Genomic DNA, 16,582 nt, shown 5'->3' on the forward strand with positions numbered 1-16,582 from the left:
GAAGAGGAGATCTTCCTATTCTTGCACATATGACAAGTTGCACCAGAGTCCACAATCCACCTAGAACTTTCACCGGAAACCACGGTACACGCAGACACATGATGTGCAAGTTCAAATTCTTCCCCTTCAAAACGATCCCAACATGAGCCCCATCCACCTGGCTCTGCGAGTCTTCAACTGAACGTTTTTGAGAAGGACAATTCTTCCGAATATGACCAAAACCACCACATCGAAACACCTCCATCCTTCTTGACGAGCTGCAAGGCCAATTGCAGCCTCATTTGTTTGGTCAGAGCTCTCAGATTGCTTCTTCTCTTCACTCAACACCGCTCGGTTACCACCTCCCAAGCCGGGACCTCTGGATGACTTTCCAGTGCAGTGGTCAGAGTGTTGAACCTCTGAGGAAGACTTGCCAGCAGACACACCACTCGTTCTTCGTCATCCACCGGACTTCCAATAACGGCCCAATTCATGAAAAATTTCCACCATCTTCCTGATGTGCTCTTGCACAAGGCCATGATGCTCTTCCAAACGACACAGAAACAACCGTCGTCAAAGTTCCAGCTTGTTCGCCCATGTTCTCTTCTGGAATTGGTCCCGCAAGAGGTTCCACACCTCCTTTGGATCCGTCGGGTCACCTACCAGGTACAGGAGAGATGGATTCCACACTCAGGACGATATATTGCCAATGCCCTGTCCCTCCTGGCCTGGAATTTTTGGCTTGCCTCCACTTGGGTTGAATCCGGGGCAATGTCTACTCCAGACACAATGCCCCATAACCCATCCTTCATCAATGCCATCCTGCACTGAATCTTCCAGGTTGGGTAGTTGGATCCGTTGAGAGCTTTGATTGTAGTCCTAAGTTCACCAGACATTTCTTCAATCATGAATGCGCAGTGGAGGAAGAAAGCGTAGGCCCATAACGTGTTGAAATTCAAGTTGAGGCGAAGACAAGTGTATATCTACTGTAACTTTATTCGTAAAAATCGACCATTTATAGTTGTTCAATGTACACCAACCAAGGGCAGAGAGCACATTAGACAGTCATCAGATGACAGAACAATCTATCTAAAACTCCACTCAACCTTTTCATCAAGTGCAGATTCCATTTCCAACAGATTATTCAATTTATTCGTGACAAATAACAAGCAACCACCAATGCCCATTACTGATGGCCGGTCCCTTCGTTTCCCAGGACGCCGTGAACGTTGTAATTGCCCAACCCAGGCGACGCACCACGCAGAAACAAAGGAGCAAGGTTGCTCACAATTGAATGCCTTGGGCCATAACGCTGATGGAACCGGCACCACATCTTCCGTCGAGACGCCTGGGGTGAGCTTTTGGGCCCCTGAGACGTGCCCTTCCGGAGACCAGTAACTCCGAAGACCGCCACAGACTGAGCAGAAATGAGCCTTGTCCGCCATGAGAGCCATGTCTCGAGGTGTCGCCTCCTCCAACATCGGGACCAGGTGTGTGCGAACCTCCTGCGGAAGGTGCCCCATGAATATCGTGCGGAATAGGAAACACGGCTCATGTTGTCCCAGCAAGGCCAGCATCTCGTCCATCAACTCTGAGGAACGACGATCCCCCAGCGGCGAAACTCGCAACATCCGCTGAGCCCTCTGATAACAAGTAAGAGAAAACGTTGACAAAAGCCTTTTCTTGAGCTCCTCGTACTTTGGTCCATCCAGGGGAGAGAGGAAAATGTCCGCCACTCTCTTTGCCGTCGCCTGGTCCAGAGCTGCCACCACATGATGAAATTTCGTCTCATCAACGGTGATTGAACGTAAGGCAAACTGTGACTCCGCCTGCACGAACCACATCGCCGGTTCTTCGGACCAGAAACCAGGAAGCTTGACCGTGACGGCATTCACCACCGCCGGAGCGGAACCATCTTCCAACATGACGAACCAGAGATACCAAACCCTTGGCGAACACCAACTGATTAGTTGGGAATTGTCGGGGTCACCATTGAAGTGGTCAATTGTGTGGAGCACCTCTTAACCGGTTTATTCTGATTGAAGTGAGTGGATGACAGAACTAATGAATCACATGACAGAGCAAGCAGTACACGAGCAAGCACCGCTACATTCTTAACTGCTGACTCTGCGAGTCCATTGCTAGATGGGAAATAAGGAGAGGAAGTTCTATGTTGAATTCCTTTGGATAATGCCCACGAACTAAACTGTTCGCGAAATTGAGGGCCGTTGTCAGTTATAAGGGATTCCGGAAAGCCGATAATCTCGAACCAATGAGTAAGTATTTTAATTACGTCATCTGTAGTCGTTCGAGTAAGTTTCTCGACTATCAGGAAGCCAGAGTAAGCGTCCACCACCGTAATAAAAGTGGTGCCAGCGAAATGTAAAAGATCAGCTGCCATTAATTCAGTAGGAAAGGATTGGTCCAGGGTATATGACTGGAGTGGTTCGGCGGGTTGAGAGGCCTGAAACTTTTGACAAGCGTCACACGACGAAATGAGAAGTCTCAAATCGTTATTCATACCCAATAATAATTAGACTTTGTAGCTAAAGAGTTCTTCATAAGACCCTGATGGGAAAAATGTAATCTCTGAAGGATGTCTTTGCGGGCAGGAACAGGAATAATTAGCCTGTCGCCCCAAGTAAGAAGAAAACCGTCAGCATCGTTGTCGAGGAGAGAAATTTCAGATATTCTTATAAACACGAGCTGCGTGAGAAGGGGAAATTTGATCCATCGTTAAGCGAGCTCGGAAGGCGGAAATAGCCGAAAGATAGTCGTCGTCCAATTTTGCCTGAGCAAACAGAAAGTTGATTGCAGGATCTAAAACTGTACGATTAACAATGACATCATAATCCAGAGTTGGAATAAGCGAATTTTCGGCGGATTCTGCTGGGAAAACTGGAGCTCGAGAAAGTGCATCGGCGATTAAATGATCTTTTCCTGCATTCCAAGAAATCGAGAAGGTATACGCGGAGAGAATCTCGCGGAACTTTAAAAGACGAGAATTCGGGATATCGGTAATATGAGCAGTAAGAACTCCTAGTAAGGGTTTGTCATCAACAACGACATGAAAGTTGTTCATCCCGCTCAAATAAAAATCGCATTTTTGAACGGCACGTACGACGGCCAAACATTCAAGCTCGACGACAGCATAATTCTGCTGAGCCGGCGTCAAAGCGAAACTTCCGCATTGTACAACGTGAGGAGTACGAGTAGGATCGTTGGGATCATGAGGAAATTTCATGTCGTACTGAATAAGTGCGTAACATAAACCTGACTTTGTAGCTGCATCCGTGAGAAGATGAGTCTCGAGGGAAGGATCAAAGGGCTGAACTAACAGCGGAGATGAGAGAATTTTTCTAGCTTGATCAAATTCTGCACTAACCTCGGGCGACCATACATAGGCCGTGTTTTTTTTGAGAAGAGAACGCATTTAGACCGTAAATTGGGAAAGGTTGGGAAGGAAGTTGGTAAGTTGGTTTGCCAAACCAAGGAAAGAACGTAGAGCCGTAATATCCGTAGGAACCGGAAAATTCTTGAAAGATTCAATTTTCACTGGGTCGGGTCGAATGCCTTCAGACGAGACAATATGACAAGCAAATTTCACTGTGTCACTAATCTTAAACTTCTTCTTGGAAATAGTAAGACTGATTTCGCGACAGCGAAGGAGAACTTTCTCGATACGAGAATATAGCTCTTTGAGGGAAGAAGCCCAGATCAGAATATCGTCGACGATCTTTTTGGCCCACGAGGAGCCTGAAATAACGTAATCAGACAGGAGGCACCAAATTTCGTTCGTAGAGCACAAGCCCATAGGGCCTCGGAGATAACGAAGTTTTCCCCAAGGCAGAAGGAAGGTTGTGAGTCTTGAAGCTTCATCCATGAGAGCGATCTGAAAGTAGCCTTGGACGGCATCCATGACCGCAAAAAACTTCATCCCAGGCGGAATAGCACGCATAATTTCGCCAGAGCTCGGGAAAGGATGAACTGGGCGCTTAACATGCTTATTTAACACAGTAAAATCTGTGACAAGACGAACATCACCGTTTGGCTTTGGGACAAAATGCCCAGGGCTGACCCAATCAGTGACCCCGGGTTCGAAAGCAAGTATCCCTTGACTAACTAATTTGTCAGTGTAGGCCCTCGCCTTTGCATCAAAATGTATAGGAACCGGCCGGGCACGCGTGATTTTGAGAGGAGGAGTAGGTGGCACCGGTTTCATCTCGATGTCCATTGGGGGACCCTTCATAGGGTACTCGGAGAGCTCGTCACTGACAATGTCATAGAACTTCTCAAAAACTCTCTCCTTTAGGCGTTCAAAGGCTTGATAATCTGAAGGATCACTCAGATGGGCTTGACGGCAGCGTGTATGAGGAAAACCGGGAGGGATGATTTTCAACGCTACCATGTCATGCCAAGAAAGAAGGATCTCGTCGTGGAGATCCTTAGTGATCAAAGGATTCAAAAAGACCGTGTCGTTCTTCCGTCCTTTCACATGAACGGAAACAAAAGAGTGTCCTTGACAATCCATGAAAGTTTTATTTGCACACTTCATACGACGGCGGCGTTCACAGTCGTCGATGATCAGGCCCTGACGGCGGGCCAAATCGTATGCAATCAGAGTCCTAGTTGTGCCAGAATCAGGGCAACTCTTATGAGTAAACGTCTTTGCGTTGGGGTCACCAAGACACGTGATATTGAGAGTAACCTCAGGAGTAGGTTGGTTACACCCCAAAATGAGTCATTTTGAAACGGTATCTTGCTCGTCGTCTTCCGAATCACTGTAGATCTGAATCGGGGGTTGATCCTCAGGGATGCTAACCTGACGAGATTGGGTCCGGGGACGCTGTTCGTTTTTAGAAGCGTTCCAGGCCGCCAAACACGCATTGGCGAAGTGATTAGATTTCTTGCAAATGGTACAAGAAGCCTTGTCAGAGGATGGACATTCCTCACGAGGGTGCTTTGGAGAAGCACAGATGAAGCATCACCCTTTGAGAGACATAGGGGTGACAGGAACACCTGATCCCAAAGAGGAAGTCTGAAGAGGGCGACGTGCTTGTTGCCGTCCCCCTGGACGCGTCGCTTTGGCAAGAACGGGTGGAGTTTCTGAAAACTTCTTTCTGTTGTCCCGAGTAGCCGAAAAACGCGTCAGTTTGCGTTGGACGTCCTCGAACGTAGGTTTGTTCATGTCGAGGATCTTGCTGACCAAACTGGGTTCGTTGCATCCAGTGATGATCCGGAAGATTTGGATCTCATCTGGAGTAATAGAGGACAAATCAGCCTCAGTGGATAAAGACAGGAGACGGGCGAGGAACTGGTTGAGACTCTGCCCCTCGGTCCGTTTCAGTGCGAAGTAAGAGTGACGTCTAGTGACCAAAGGATATTTGATCGCGAACTGCGTGGTGATTTGTTCGATCAAACCACCAGGATTGAAAACGGGGATCAAAGAATCAGTGTGATACTGAACTCGTTCCGCGAGCTCAGGAGACAAGAACTGGCGGACGTATGCCACCTGTTCATCTGCCGGAGACTTATCAAAATCGTTGGATCTGATGAATACACCAATCTTCTCCAGCCAATTCCGCATCTCCAGAGGAGTGTTCTGGAGGGATAAGATCTTCTGTCTGAGAGTGTCGTTTACCGGCGCCTTGAAGGATCTCATCTGGAGTAATAGAGGACAAATCAGCATCAGTGGATAAAGACAGGAGACGGGCGAGGAACTGGTCGAGACTCTGCCCCTCGGTCCGTTGAAGGCGTCGAATGAGCAGAACGCGAGGGAGCAGGGACAGCTTGGGCCATCGCGACATTCATGGTGTCTTGACACTGGCCATAATTTGAGCCGATCTCCAAGATTTTGTCTTCCCACACCTTCAAAGCCGCATCGTCAACGAGGTTGCCAGCAACAAAGATGACTTTTCGGTAAGCTGTGTCAGCTCGCTTGTAAGCCATCGTCGTTTCCTCAAAGTGCTTAATAGTCTCGGAGGTGAGGAACGGGGATCGGTTGGCGACCATGCCCGAGATAGAGCGCTTGAGGATAGCCACCTTTTGGTTGAACTTGCCCCTGTAGGAACGGGCAGAATGCTTTGCAGTGTCATACACAGCGGCATCGCCAATAGGAAGTTGTTGGTATGTGGCGATCAAGTCAAGGGCGTCATCCGGATAGTTGGAGGCCATCTCATACAAGAGGAGGAGCGTATTACTAAACTGAGAAAGAGCCCGTAAATTGGGGTGAGAAAAGATGTCTAAATGAACAAATAAAAATAAAAAAAAAACAACACTTCTCAAAACTGACAACGACAGAAGGATCGAATTACCGACTGCGCCATCAAGTGTTGGAAGCTTACTGACTCGAATCGAGCCGTATATTTACTTATATAGTACACGGAGATAGCATAGAATAGAGAGAATAGTAGAGTCAGTAAGACAGGATCGGCCCTAGTCAATGATTGTGAGGCCGTTGCTTTATGTCATGCCGTGGAGGACCTGCCTGAAGAACACGCCCTAACTTATTTTGTGTTAGAGGACACATTTTACGAACTTAATGATGTGTTCGAAACTCGTCGCAGTCAAACCAATCAAACTGGTGTTGTGTTCCTTGAACATGGATCTTGACCTGCCCGAATCAACGCGGCCTTAAAACCCCCGGATCTTGATGTTGACGTCTCTCTATCCGAGTTCAAAACTTGGAGAAAGTCTTATGAGGACTTCCGGATGTCAAATCATATGAAAAGTTTTCCTCTCCGTGAGCAGCGAGCCTATCTCTGCACATGCTTATATTTGAAGATGTTGCAGACTGTGGAACTTTTGTTGCACAGAATTGAATATTTCGCTTCTTGCATTAACCTTATGACACGGAGAGTGCATTTCCAACGATTCAACGAGATGGTGCACGATTTAGAGAGTATTTCATACGTTTAAAGCTCTTAGGTGATAATGCCGAGTTAGATTGTCTCTCGTATGAAGATCGTTTGACTAGACATTTAGTCTGCACAATATCTGACAAAAATCTCCAGGCTGAATAGCTAAAATTGGATGACCACCCTCTATTGTTTGTTAAAACTAAGTGTTTGGCCTGGGAATCTGCATTGGACAATCAAAGGGCCCTCGATCCAGACTTTATCAGCACATTGCACATTTCTTGTTATGAGAAATCTAAGGAGTTCGGTGCCTAAATTACAAAAAGTGGACATTTCGCAAAGTGCTGTGCTAAGGGAACTGAATCGGAGTCTTCTCTCAACGGGGAGGATCCTGTGCTTAACAAGGCAATAACACTCCTTCCAACGACCCTCTACAACAACTATTCTTCATCATTGGCCAAAATCTCTAACTATCAAGACGGGAACTTTTTCACCGTCGACACCATCCTGGGTACTGGCTCTAACGGGACCATATATTAGCTGCTATTTTCGTGGCTTATCAGCTTCACCGCTTATCGGCTTAACCCCTTTCAAGAACCAATTAAATTCTACGTCGACCGAAATTCTCAACTCAGATTGGTTGAGGTTTAAGACAAAGCGGTCAAGGGGTTAAGCCACGAAAATATCTGCTATTTTCCCAAAAGGTTTTGGATGACCAGGTATTCATTATTAACAGGGATCCAAACTTATGCAAAAAGATCATTGCTGCAGGAGGAGATGTCCTGTCCTGCAGTGGAACAATTGATGTGATTTTGAATTGGTTACATCATAGTACCCAAATTAATGGATACGTTACGATGTTGATGATCCGAACATTCTCCTGTCACAGCAAACACTAATGGATCTGGAAATGGTGCCTTCTAGTTTCCCCTACTCGCATGCTGATGCTGTCCGATACGGAAAATGTCAAAAAAAGGAGAGTTGTGGGTACAAAGTCGAATGTGGCCTTGATCCCTAGCAAGATGAAATTGAAACGTTCAAGAAGGATCTTGTCGCCAAATATAACGACGTGTTTAATTCGTCTACTAAAACAGTAGACGTTGGTGATTATTTGCCCCACAATTTTATTTCAGAGTCACAGCCCTGCTAATGAGTCTCAAACCAATCTGATAGAGCGTATGCACCGTTTTTTGGAAGGCACTGGGTGGGCCCTGGTGCAAATGCTTTACCCAGCCAACAGTTTGGTTTGTGGTGACCGCTTTAGCCATGTATTGTTCAACAACCTGTGAGTAATTTGTCCGTCTCACTTTATTGACTTAATTTTTTCGTAAGAACCAATTGTATCCGCCCAGATCTCGGCATATACTGACGCCGACGCTCCTGCCGAATTCTGGCCATAAACCTTACCTTAAAAGGCATGAAACTATCGAAAACTCAACTGTTTCAATGTAAGTTTACAAACCGTGGCAAAAGCAACAGACATACAAACGCGTAATGGAAATACGCACCCAAAGTGGTAGGTTATAAACTGGAAACTGGCGTGCCAATTGTTCAGTCACTAACCTGTGGCTGCCATGTCCGTTCTGCTGGTGTTAGTGCATAATGGATCCATGCCTGAACCATCATCCCACTCCTTGTTGAAACGACGAAATGCAGTTCCTTGTCCGGACATCTTATTGGCAGCAAGAGATGATTTCACAGATCCTGTGGAAAATACAAAAACACACAGATTGATCACGCCTATGAATATTCTAGAGGATGCAGTTTTCTTATATCCTATAACTTGATCAAGAATGGGGAAGTACAGATTCAATGTCTTTTGATGGCAAGATTATCCTGGAATCTAACTTGATCCGTCAACTTATTTAACTCTGTGAAAATGAAGACAGTCAGCATGAATACGCCAATTTTGGCACCAACTGAACGTTCCACTTGACATTGGAACTACAAACCCCCCAGAGATTCCCTACACATTCACATGATCCATGGAGGTCGCAATTTAACTGGAGGCATATCCATTTGTCGTTGTATACACCGGTATACTTTGATCTCATTAAGAAATTGGGCTCAAACGTTGATTTAAGCTTCACATTGGATTGGTTTTCACCCTCCATCTTTGTTGGATTCGTTTGTCACCCGAGAAAGCAGCTTGCGAAGATTTCCAAGCTCGAGCAAGTTTTCGGCCACTTTTCGTGTTTTTGTGAGTCATAATGTGGTGTTTGATATTTTTTCGTCGGATTTTCATTTTATATATTGTCTTGCGGCGCGTTTAACGTCAGTGAGTGATTCTTTCATCTATTATTTTTTTCATTTCCTGTTCTCTAATGTATGTATTCCTTTACGTCTGAAATAGAAACCGTTCATTAATCCAAGACGAGTCTGAGACCTCGGTTTTCGATAAATAGAAATAGAAGAAAATAACAGTTTCGACGACCCGCCAACTGCAAGGATACTATGGCCTCCGCTATGGTTAAAGATAGCGTCGTCGAGGCCAAAGGGACGGAGCTAACCGATCATCAAGCCAGAAGAAGAATCCTAGCCACCCAGCTAAGTGGAATTACACGGTGAGTCAACTCCAAGTCAAAACCCTACTTGAAGTCGAAACAGTAGAGAGAGAGTATGTTACCCTGGTCAAGCGAATTGATTCCTTTCGTAGTGCAGTGAGTGTCGAACTCGGGAGATCCGATTTGGAAGAAGTGGAATGACTCGCACTCTCAACATGTTGAGAGTGTGAGAAGAAAAGTTCATCGGAGTGGATGGTTGGAAGCGCGAGATAGCCGACTGGATGAACCGAGCCCACAACAGAAATATTAACCCAGAAGATAGCGCTTTGCAAGCAAGATCGAGGACTTCGTCAGTTAAATTTAAATCAACACTCCGGTCTGGGACATCCTCAACCAAGTCAAATGCCTCTTCACGGGCTCAGATTCCATTAGCTGAAGAAAACGCAAGATTAATAAGCAAGGAGGTCGTGGAAGCTGAAATAGAAGCGGTTAATGATATCAAAAGAGAAACAGAGAAAAGATCCCAAACCGCTCAAAACAAAGCCGAGTGGGTCCGAATATCTAGCATGGAACAAGCTCTTAATGGGATCGAAGGAAGTTGTTGCCCACACGGAGCTCGGGATCACGCCAAGCCCAAAACTGGAGTCGATTTTGGTCGGTCGGGTTTTAGAATCTGAAAGAGCCAAACCGTACACCCCAAGACTCGATCACGATGGTCCGCGACGTGGAGAACTTAAGGGAAGTCCATTTGGACAAATAATTGGAGCTAGTCGTCCTTCCGACGATATGACTGCGGGAAACCTAAACGGTCAGGGTTTTCCACCTTCAGACCAAATATCACTTTTTGCCGAAATTGCCCAACAGTCTCATCTCCCGAAATCTGAACCTAACATATTTGATGAGTCGGACCCAACCAAGTTCGCCTCGTTTCTCCAGGCCTTTGATAGGGTTTTGGATAGGCTCATCGCTTGTAACACGTCATCACCTTTGGCTCTCTCGTATTATTTGGAACATTATACGAGGGATGAACCCCAGGAAAACGTTCGAAGTTGTCTTTACATGGACCCAAGAGATGGATACAAGGATGCCCGAGAACGATTGGTGTGTGAGTACGGGAACGAGTTTCAAATCGCATCGGCTTACCTGGAGAAGAATTAAAAGTGGCCAGATATCAGGTATGAGGATGGCCAAGCAATCAAGAAGTTCGGCATTTTCCTCGGAGGTTGCCAAAATTACATACAGTCTGTGAGTGCCCTCAATGAGCTTAACAACCCAGTAATGATTCTTAGCATATCCAAGAAGCTTCCGTTCAAACTCAGAGAAACATGGCGTAGCAAGGCGTTTGATCTTACAAAAGAGAGAGGATTAGTTCAATTCAAAGACTTTTCAGTATTCGTGAAACACCAGGCTGACATTTTGTGCCTCCCGATCTTTGGCGATATACAAGATGACGTGTCAGGCAAGAGTGGACAATCAAGCCATAACCCCAAAAGGGCAATATCATTGGCCACGGGGGCAGAAGTCGAGAAGCCCCGTGCGAATTTTGTGGGAAATCTTTTCACAAGTTGGAGAATTGCCTCGCATTCACTAGGGAAGAAGAGGAAACCAAGTTGGGATTTCTTCAAGAGAAACGGAGCCAAGGACCAGAAACCACCAAGGAATGTGCCCCGGCATGCTCTGTCAGCGCTCAAGAATTTGACCAATCAGAGGCCGGTTACAACCACGTCCGACCTTCCACCAAAGTCGCGTTGGCGATGATTCACGTCAAAATTCAAGTGAAAAGAAGTAACAAGAGTGTAGCAACCTACGCCGGCCTTGATAACTTCTCAAGCGATTGTTTTGTTAACAACGACGTAATAACTCGCTTAGGGGTTAGGGGAGATCAAGCAGAAATTCGCCTAAACACCATGAATTGTAAAAACAAGAGACCTCTTACGAAGGCGATAAGCAATCTGGAGATTATGGACTTGGATGGAAACAAGTGCACCCCTCTTCCAGTCACGTTTAGTCAAGAGGAACTCCCAGTCACCAGAGCCGATGTTGTGAAAAGGGAAGATATCGATCATTTCCCGTTCCACTCTGAAGTTCCTTTTATCTTTCTTGATGCAGATGTCAGATTAATTTTTGGTGCAAATGTACCGGATGCTGTCCGGCCGCTGGAAATTGCCAGCGGCTCACCAAACGGACCTTATGCTTCTAGACATCGCCTAAGATGGGCTTTGAACAGCCCTTGTCTAGAATGCAGGAAAGTCCAAGAATTCAAGTGAATTTTACTTTAGTACCATTTTACCAAGATATTGAGTCAAAGCTCCAACTCATGTATGAGAATGACTTCCAGGATTCAAATTTGGATGGTCGAGGTTCCTCCTCCCTGGAAGACAACAAGTGGAAGGAGCAAGTGGAAAAGACGATCCGTGTCAATGAAAGGGGGCATTATGAAATCGGCTTGCCCTTTAGAGAAGTACACGTCAGCTTCCCCAATAATCGTGATCAGGCTTTGAGCAGAATTCTGAGTACGAGAAGAAAGCTAATTCGGGAAAGCGCTTACTGTCAAGACTAGACCGAGTTTATGAGCACAATGATAAATCAAGGATTCGTAGAAAGGGTTCCGGCAAATGAGCTCCCCGGGGCAAAGGGCGAAGTGTGGTACATCGTACATCATGGCGTCTGTCGCAAGATGAAGATTTGGCCTGGTTTTCAGTTGCCTGACCTCCCGTGCCATTCATCTTGAGGTGGTTTTTGATAAATCAACGGACGCCTTCATCCAAGCCCTCCAACGGTTCATTGCACGTAGAGGTCAAGTTCGCATAATGAGATCAGACAATGGGGCAACTTCTTGGGAGTGGAATGAGAGGTATGAGAGATGTTCAATAGCATAAGGGGCGATGAAGTGATGGAGGAGATGAGACAAAGAGGAGTGGATTGGGTATTCAATCCCCCCTATGGCCACCATTTTGGAGGTGCATGGGAAAGGGAAATCAGAACAGTTCGAAAGGTTCTGGACAGTCTTATGAGCGAACAGGGTCAATCATTTACGAACGAATCTCTTAGTACTCTCTTGTGCGAACTGGAGGCGATTATAAATGATCGCCATTTGACCCCGATTTCTAGCGATCCCAATAGTCCTGAAACCATCACTCCTAACCACCTTCTTTTATTACAACCAGCTAACCAAGCGTTTCCTGCCGGATAGTTTCATCGCAATGACGTATATGCAAAGAGAAGGTGGAAACAGGTTCAGTATCTGTCGGACCTGTTTTGGACGCGGTGGAAACGAGAGTATTTGGTCTTTGGTCAACCGTCAGAAATGGACCAAATTGAAACGCAACGTCACTGTCGGGATCTGGTTCTGTTGGTTTTGGAGAACACCCCAAGGTATCGTTGGCCATTGGGAAGGATCATCGCGGTTTTTCCTGGTCAGGATGGGAACGTGAGAAAGTTCTGGTTTAAGACATCCGCTGGCAAGTTTGAGACCAATTTTGCAACTGGTTCTTTTATTAGAGAATGATGGGGATGTGAAGACGGGTGGATCAGGACAAGATTAACGGGTTAGAAAACTGTCGTCATCCCTGTGTGCCGGATTCCCGCAGTTAAGGAGCCGGTGTTGGATTCGTTTGTGACCCGCAAAAGCAACTTGCAAAGATTTCCAAGCTCGAGCAAGTTTTCGGCCATTTTTCGTGTTTGTACCTGAGTCGTAGTGAGGTGTTTGATATTTGTTCGTTGGATTTTGATTTTATATATAGCCTTGCGCCGCGTTTAACGTCGGTGAGTGATTCGTTTATCTATTATTTTTATCATTTCCTGTTCTCTAATTTACGTATTCTTTTACATCTGAAATAGAACCCGTTCATTAATCCAAGACGAGTCTGAGACCGAGGTTTTCGATAAATGTATATAGAAGAAAAGAACAATCTATTAAAAGAGACTATTGGTGATCATTCCCCGCCATCATGCTCCAGTTTTCGCCCCATGGAATTGTTTATAATTGGAATTTAAGGATCGAGAAAAAGTTGGTTCTTTTTCGCTTTGTAGTTGTTAAAACAATTTTGATTCACTTTCAAGGAATGCTTGGATGTTTCTGGCATGAACTGACATGAAAAATAGTTTAAAACTTCACACAAATTCACCAAGCTCGTAATTCTTGTTTATGCAAGCCAAATTTCTATGTTTGCAAATGTTGCGTCACCTGCTTAGCTCTGTTACGGGTCTTATATAGTGCGACTTAGGGGTCATGGGCCATCCGGGGTCATGGGCCGTCCGGGGTCATGGGCCATGCGGGGTGATGGGCCATGCGGGGTGATGGGCCATCCGGGGTCATGGGCCATCCGGGGTCATGGACCAATGGTGGTCATGGGCCAATCGGGGTCATAGGTCATCACGGGCCAGGCAGCCATTTGGGCATCACAGCTTCATCTGGGCATCATTAAGCCATCCAGGCATTGCGGAGCCATCTGCACTTGGGTGGGTCCACTCCCTTTCAGGCATCCCCTATTGATTGGCGCATTGGTACTGGGCATCTGGCAGCCACTCAGGGCCCTCAGATTGGTCGGCACTCCTTCCCCACTCCGGTGGGAAATCCACACACATTTGACACTGGGTATTTGGCCTCCCAAACACATCCACTTGGACCTCAGGGATCTGTCTGGCTCTTGCCAGCTACATTGCCCAGTCTTCCACTTACTCAATCCTCCAATGGGGAGAGCAGAACGGGGTAGAGAGAGGGCAGCAGCCGGCCAAACCGGCTGCCCCATGTCATTTTCTCATGGGGAGTTGATGAGAAGACTGTTTATTTATTTGACTACAAGAGGTTTTAATATACACGACTAGAATAACAGGTATGAGCATGAGTAATCATACCAAAACAACTTCTTTTGATGGGGTCAATACCCAGGTGAGCAATTTAGTGACTAGTAGTATCTTTGACTCCCACTTGAAGGCCAGGAAGCTGAACTCGCCATTATGGGTAAAGACGATCTCTACACTGTGAGATTAGTCCCCGGTAGCTCGGATCGTCGATTGTAGGCAGAATTTCTTCGTCAAGCTAATTACACCCGTTATCTTCTCCATCGTACGGTATGGCTTGGGAATGTACCCTCGCAGTCAAAGCTGCCCTTTCTTCAAGCTCTCAATCCTCCACTGTTGCTGTTATTTCCTGCAAGAAATCAAATTCCGGAGAAAAGGACAAATCATTTTGTAAATCAACATGTAGCAATGAACAGGCTCATCCCTGCTCACTTCAAGGCATGTATTTTGGTTGTGGAAGTTGGCCATGTCCTGCTCCAGGACATTGACGTGCTTGGAGCGAAACCTGCTGCAAATGCAACACGCCTGGTCATTTTGCATCAGTTTGCAGTGGAGCGCGTTTTAGACTTGGTTATTCAAAATTTCGTTCCAGACCCAGCTCCTCCTTTTCTTCTGATAACTTGATAGCCGTCAACACCGCCATCATTTGTGTCAATCACATCTAAACTCGTCCCACTCCAAGTTCCCCAGTTGATATCCATCCCAACACTGGGACTCCGTTTCACATGCTAGTAATTCCTGAACAGAGACACTCATCTCAGCTGATCTCGTCAGACAATATGGAATCCTTATTGACAGTTCTTGATCTAGTTGTTTCTGGCTGCATACAATTCAGAAATACAATATTATAGAGCTGTGGATCTCACTCTCTTTCATTTGAGAAAGTATCAAACTCGCCTTCCTGCTTTAGTGACCCCTGATATACACGATCAAGTCCTCCTATCCTGGCATTCCATGATCTTTCTCAGAATGTTTAATTCTCCTTTTCAATTCCTTCCAGAGGACGCTCCAGCACCTGCAGCGCTTGACAAGTCCTCGTTGCCTGGGAAAGTGGCCCATTCACTCCATCTTCCACTCCACCCCATCCACGTCACACTTGCAAGAAGTGTTCCATGTTCCATCAAATCTAAATGGAACTCGAGGTGATTTCCACTTCGGGGACCATTGAAGGAGCCCCTGAACCTTCAACTTGGCTGAGCCCAAGCCTAGTGGTCCCAAACCCCATTGGATCAGTTCGTCTTGTTGTGGATTTCACTGCCCTTAACAAATACAGGGCGGAAAGAAATTAAGGGCCGCTCTTTGTTGCTTCCGAAAATCCTACCACCCAAACTCAAAGAATGATTTGATCACATTGTATCTCCAATTTTTATTAATTTTGAAGAACCTAACACCATACCACGAATGATCCGATTTTACTCCAAAGGAGATTGGTAACCTTCTGATGTTTGGCTACCTAAAGATTGAGTCTTGAAAATCCAGATTTCGGCCATCAACCCGGTCTGTTCTAAAAGGATTTATGGCAGTTATATGAGGGTCTCCACTTTCCAATGGTTTGAGGATGAACACTGAAAGGCTCACCAACGTTCCTTAGTCTTTGCCGGCCTTCAGAATGCCCCTAGCCTGGGTTCTGACCTTTGGACTGCACTAACTTGAATTTTCTGACATTGTCTTGACGGTACTTTATCAGAGGGTTACCCATCGCCTCCAGGATATCGTTAGACCATTTGCAATATGTCACTAGGTACTTAACAGTTCCTCTTAATGAATGCTTGTGGTTTAATGTCAAAAAAATCTTTGAGCAGGGAGAAATGTTGTGAAAAACAGCCATGGAGGCCCTTAATTTCTTTACACCCTGTATGTCAAATGACCGATTCACCAATTCCCCTCTGCCAAGGACATATCCACCTCAATTCCACCGTCCTCCAAGGGGTTTGTCGTACTTGATGCCGTCAAAGGCTATTGCCAGGTGGTGCTGGATGATAAATCAAAAGCTCTCACAACATTTTTGACACCTTTTGGTCGCTTCATTACTGCCGGGCCCCAATTGGTCTAAACACATCTGGCAATGATTTCTGTGCTCGTGGCGACCAAGCTTTGGCTGGCCTTGCTGGGGTTAGGGTCTCTAGCTGGGGTAAAGAAAACCGTCAACAATATCTGCAATATGGATACACATATATTCATAAGCTCAAGATCATGCCGGCTTGTTATACAGCTGTCCATCCATAGATCCTGTGACGGTCAAATACTCGCGTAATCATAGGATACTCAATCTCCTCCCCAATTGCAAGTTTGTGAAGATCAATAAAACTAAATGTGAATGAACACTCCGCAATGTGGCCCATGAAGGATTGAGTGGATTTTTGTGGAGCCTGAGAAGAAGTCCCATGCTTCGGTAATTTGAAACGTATCTTTGCGTCCGTTCTATTCCACATCAAGATT

The 16,582-nt window shown here is 45.9% G+C and overlaps 1 protein-coding gene across 1 annotated transcript in view; it reads right to left on the minus strand.

Moving 5' to 3' along the window:
* Window positions 1–8,399: 8,399 nt before the first annotated feature.
* The window catches only part of LOC131883996 (uncharacterized), a gene marked incomplete at its 3' end in the record, with an annotated part of 19,698 nt that continues 11,515 nt past the window's right edge, over window positions 8,400–16,582 (minus strand). The window contains 1 exon segment of the mRNA XM_059231614.1: window positions 8,400–8,540. Coding sequence (XP_059087597.1) covers window positions 8,400–8,540 — 141 coding nt within the window.

This window comes from Tigriopus californicus, chromosome 7 (genome assembly GCF_007210705.1).
Source record: "Tigriopus californicus strain San Diego chromosome 7, Tcal_SD_v2.1, whole genome shotgun sequence".
Taxonomy (NCBI): Eukaryota; Metazoa; Arthropoda; class Copepoda; order Harpacticoida; family Harpacticidae; genus Tigriopus; species Tigriopus californicus.